The sequence below is a fragment of the Nycticebus coucang genome, chromosome 23, assembly GCF_027406575.1.
Source record: "Nycticebus coucang isolate mNycCou1 chromosome 23, mNycCou1.pri, whole genome shotgun sequence".
In the NCBI taxonomy this organism is placed as follows: domain Eukaryota; kingdom Metazoa; phylum Chordata; class Mammalia; order Primates; family Lorisidae; genus Nycticebus; species Nycticebus coucang.
Window position 1 is genome coordinate 2,389,041 of NC_069802.1, and position 3,930 is coordinate 2,392,970.

General features: G+C 55.6%; 1 protein-coding gene across 1 annotated transcript; it reads right to left on the reverse strand.

Moving 5' to 3' along the window:
* Positions 1-372: 372 nt before the first annotated feature.
* GSX2 (GS homeobox 2) lies at positions 373-2,735 on the reverse strand. The gene is made up of 2 exons (XM_053578067.1): positions 1,853-2,735; positions 373-1,208 (listed from the first exon to the last, which is right to left on the reverse strand). Exons 1-2 carry the CDS (start codon positions 2,424-2,426, stop codon positions 868-870), a joined length of 915 nt encoding a protein of 304 aa, XP_053434042.1. The 5' UTR covers positions 2,427-2,735; the 3' UTR covers positions 373-867.
* Between the last annotated feature and the right edge of the window lie 1,195 nt (positions 2,736-3,930).

Here is a 3,930-nt window from a genome sequence, read left to right on the forward strand (position 1 = left end):
CATTGTCAGAGTCCCTCTGAATGGAGTGATTGGTCCTGTCAACTGTGAAGAAGTCCCTATTTTGAGGATAGGTGGTATTATGACTAAAGGTGTCTCCTTGGCAGTTTTTGCTACATGGAAAACCTATAGAGCTGCATATTCCCTCAGCCAGAAGACTCCCATTGCCAAGTTCCAGTCAGCATTTTCCTCTAAGTCTTCAGCTTTTTTTTCTGTCCATGACTTTCCCTCAACAAGCGGTTGGAGGGTAAGAGACGATAAGCAGAGCAAAATCACAAATTTAAAATCTCTATTTTGTTTCATTTATTTAAATAAATATAAATATAAATTTTATATAAAACTATTCACATACAAAGGGACTTCCAGCGACTTGGATCTTAAACTCTCCCCAGGCAAAATTTCAGAAAGCAGGACCTACTGGGGTTAATTTTCTAAATTACTTGCAATGTCAATATTTTCATTTTAAAACAACAAGAACCACATATAATAATCAAGAAACCCTGTGTTATTCTCAGGTTCTGAAAGACTAGGGATGGGGAAATAACATGCGCCTTCAAAAACCCCCAGACAGTGTGAAACCAACTCTGTTTTCCTCAGCTATGTGATGAGAACAAGTTGAATTCTAGGTTATTTACATTGTCTAAAAACAATCTATAAACTTCGATTGATGCTCCACATAAACAGGTCAAGAAGGAGACCCCGAGGGTCAGGCCACTTGTACATTCCAGGGCTTCATTTGTTTCTCCTCCAGACGGGATCACCGAATCTGCAAGGATTTGGGCCCCTGAGTTGTCCCTCTCCGCCCCGGGTTAGCCTTGCTTGGGGCTGCCAGGAGCCGGTGTTGTGAGGGGGAGGGGAGAGGGCCCTCCCTCATAAGGGGGAAATCTCCTTGTCATCGTTGGCCGAGGCTGGGGACAAGGAGTCCTCGTCCTCCGAGCGCGCATAGTGCGCCTGGCTGCCAACACACTTGCAGCCCCCGTGACTGTTCCTCTGCGTGCCTTTCCCTTCCTTCTTGTGCTTCACCCGGCGGTTTTGAAACCAGATTTTCACCTGCTTCTCCGACAGGTTCAGGTAAGTGGCGATTTCGATCCTCCGGAGTCGAGACAGGTACATATTGGAAGAGAATTCTCGCTCCAGCTCCAGAAGCTGCGTGCTGGTGAACGCAGTCCTCATCCTCTTGCCATTGGGTACCTGGCTGGTGTCGGAGCCTCCTGTGGACCGGTTAAGAGAGGACAGAGAGGTAAGGCTCAGGAGAGCCTCCACCACCGCCACGTGCCATCTCTTGGAAGGGATACCTCTCAAGGACCCCCAGCGGTAGGCCACCTGTATCCTTCCCTGTTTCTTGGCACGACGTTGGGTAGCGGGGAGGAAAGAGGTGCTCAGAGCACATGAAAGCCTTTGATGAGTGGGACATTAAGTCAAAGGATTAAAGAGGGGTTCGGACTTGCACTTAGGATCCTCTCTCTTAGAGCTTACTGGAGAGGCGCACAGGCTCAGCCAGAAACGTCAAAACGCTTTACTGGCCTGGATAGAGGGATGCTGCGTTGACGTTCAAACACACCACCCACACCTCAAGCGGTTAACCTCCAGTTTCTCTACTGTCACATTCGAGGTCCCCAAAACCCCGATATTACGCCATACCGAGGACCTGGCACCAGGAGTGAAGCGCACCAGGCTGCGTGGTAAGCTAACTTCCACCGGCATGGAACTTCTGGGGACGACTCCACTACTGCACTAATAGCCCCTCCTCCTCCCACCCGCCCCCGGGCTCCCACTTCCTCCTCTGAAAGCGCAAAGTTTGCTTCCCAGGAGCGCGAAAGGGGCTGCGCATAGGTACCTCCACACCCCGCCCTACCCATGGTGAGGCAGTGGAATCTCCGCGGGTCCGCCACGTTGTAGGTGGTGGCAGCGCAGACAGGTGCGTGGTGCTGCGGGTGCCCCAAGGCCGCTGCGGCTGCAGCCGCAGCCGCCGCTGCTGCAGCTGCAGCGGCTGAGCCGGGCTGCTGGGGTTGGTGGTGGTGATGGTGGTGCTGCGGCGGGTGATGGTGATGGTGCGCGTGGCTCACCCGCTGGCAAAACTGCGCGTCCCCAGGACCCGAAGAGAACTGGCTCTTGAGCAAAGGCAGGGCCCCGGCGCTCCCAGTCGCCCCGCTACCACCAGCCCCGGTACCCCCGGCCCCTGCGCTCCCACCGCCGGCGCCCACGGGCCCCCGAGAGGAGTGCAGGTGCGAAGTGACGCAGAGAGGGCACACGCAGAACGCGCCGCTCTTGCGGGACGGACAGCCTGGCCCGGACACAGACATCACCAATGGGGACGGCATGCCCAGCGGGATGAAGAAATCCGGTCCGGTGTGCGGTTCAGGCAGCGAGGGCGCAGGCCGTGCAGAGTCCTTGATGATAAGCGAGTCGACATAGAAGGATCGCGACATGTCGAGAGGGGTGGGCAGCTAGAGGGCCCGGCCGGCCGCGCGACCCCTCCCCTCTGGTGTTCTGGGCTCTGCCTCGGGAGCTGCGTGGATGCGGGCGGGCAAACCTTTGGGGACGCAAAGGTGTAGGAGTCTGGGCCAGAAACAAAGGGGTCCCAGGAGAGGGCTGGTCCTCACGTCCCCCGCCCGGCGCCCCGGCTCCCGGATTTTATAGCCCCCACCCCGGCACGTGATGCTGCGGAGTACCGCTCGGCTCCGGCTGCTCGGCAGCTCCCCACCCTCGGGATAGGCTGCCGGAGTCACAACAGAAGCGCGAGGAGGGGCGGGAGCGCAGCAGGGAAGAACGCGGGGGAGGGGGTTGGGGGAGACTCTGCAAAGTGTAGGTTTTGTTAATTTCCCGGGGAGGCCGGCCTCCTCCCCCTTTCTCCACGCTTTCCGGAGGAATCACAGCGCTGCGTCCTTCATTGCCTTCCTGGGCCCCAGCCCAACTCTTCCCCGCGCCCCGCTGCAGAGCGCACCAGGTGGGGACTTGGAAACCTTTTCAATTGGAATGCCCAATGCTCCCAGCAATTCCAGGATAACAGTGGTTGTCGTGCGGTGAAGTGTGAGGCCTGCAATTTGGAGCCGTACTGTGCAGGAGGCAGTCTGGCCGGGGTCCAGTCCCTGAGTGTGGCTCCAGTCACAGTCACACCTATTCCTGTCCCCCATCTTTTGGACTTGTCCAGGGTCATTCAAATGTTTAGATCACTGGGGATCCAGGAAGGCTCCCAGCTAAGAAGCTACCAACCTATTCATTCTAATGCTTGAGAAGGTCTGAAGTGTCTTTGTACTCAGGAGGGCCACCAGACTGACTGCTCAGGCCAGCGACCCTTCCACGTGCCCCTTTCTACCAAGAGATATTGAAGAGTCACCCTTTGCTTTCTACAAGTAGTTAAGTTACAGCACTCATTTCCAGGCCAACTCTACAAACCCCATCCCAAAGATTTTGGAGAGAGGACTCCAAACCCCAGCTCTCCAGTAGGCCGCTGGGGGTGCAGGGGTGAGGGTGGGGGGCGGGGGGCGTTTGCAGGAGACCTTTCCTCAGATCTGGTAACCTCCTACCCTCTCGGTTTTACTGATCTTGGGCAGCTAGCTGTCTAGACAACCTGGATGAACTCTTTCCTCTGCATCCCAGAAACCTAAAAAGCATGAAGGGGACTGAGTCACCTGAGTTTGGAGAAGTGGCTTGGTAAAGGAAATCTCTCTGGGTGGTGCAGTCCATGGAAGACTTGTGTGTCCCTAGCTATGTGAACCAGGGCAGCTGCCAAGGTTTGGGGCTAGTGATTCTGGGGAAGGCAGCAGAGGTGAAAGTTTTCTCTCTTCCTCTCCCTCTGCAGAAAGTGGGATGGAGAAGAAGGCTGGGCACCATCTACAAGTCACAAGTGGGATCCTTTCCGCAGAACTGCTAACTTTAGCCCTGAGTTCTTGATGGTGCTAGGAAACTTCTCTCCACCTGAGAGAACCAAGA

Excerpts from the sequence above, each read along its gene's own strand:
- GSX2 (XM_053578067.1), bottom strand. The coding sequence starts at position 2,426 with ATGTCGCGATCCTTCTATGTCGACTCGCTTATCATCAAGGACTCTGCA. Across the intron at positions 1,209-1,852 it reads ATTCCACTGCCTCACCATGG|GAGGCTCCGACACCAGCCAG; the intron begins GTAGGGCGGGGT and ends ACCGGTCCACAG.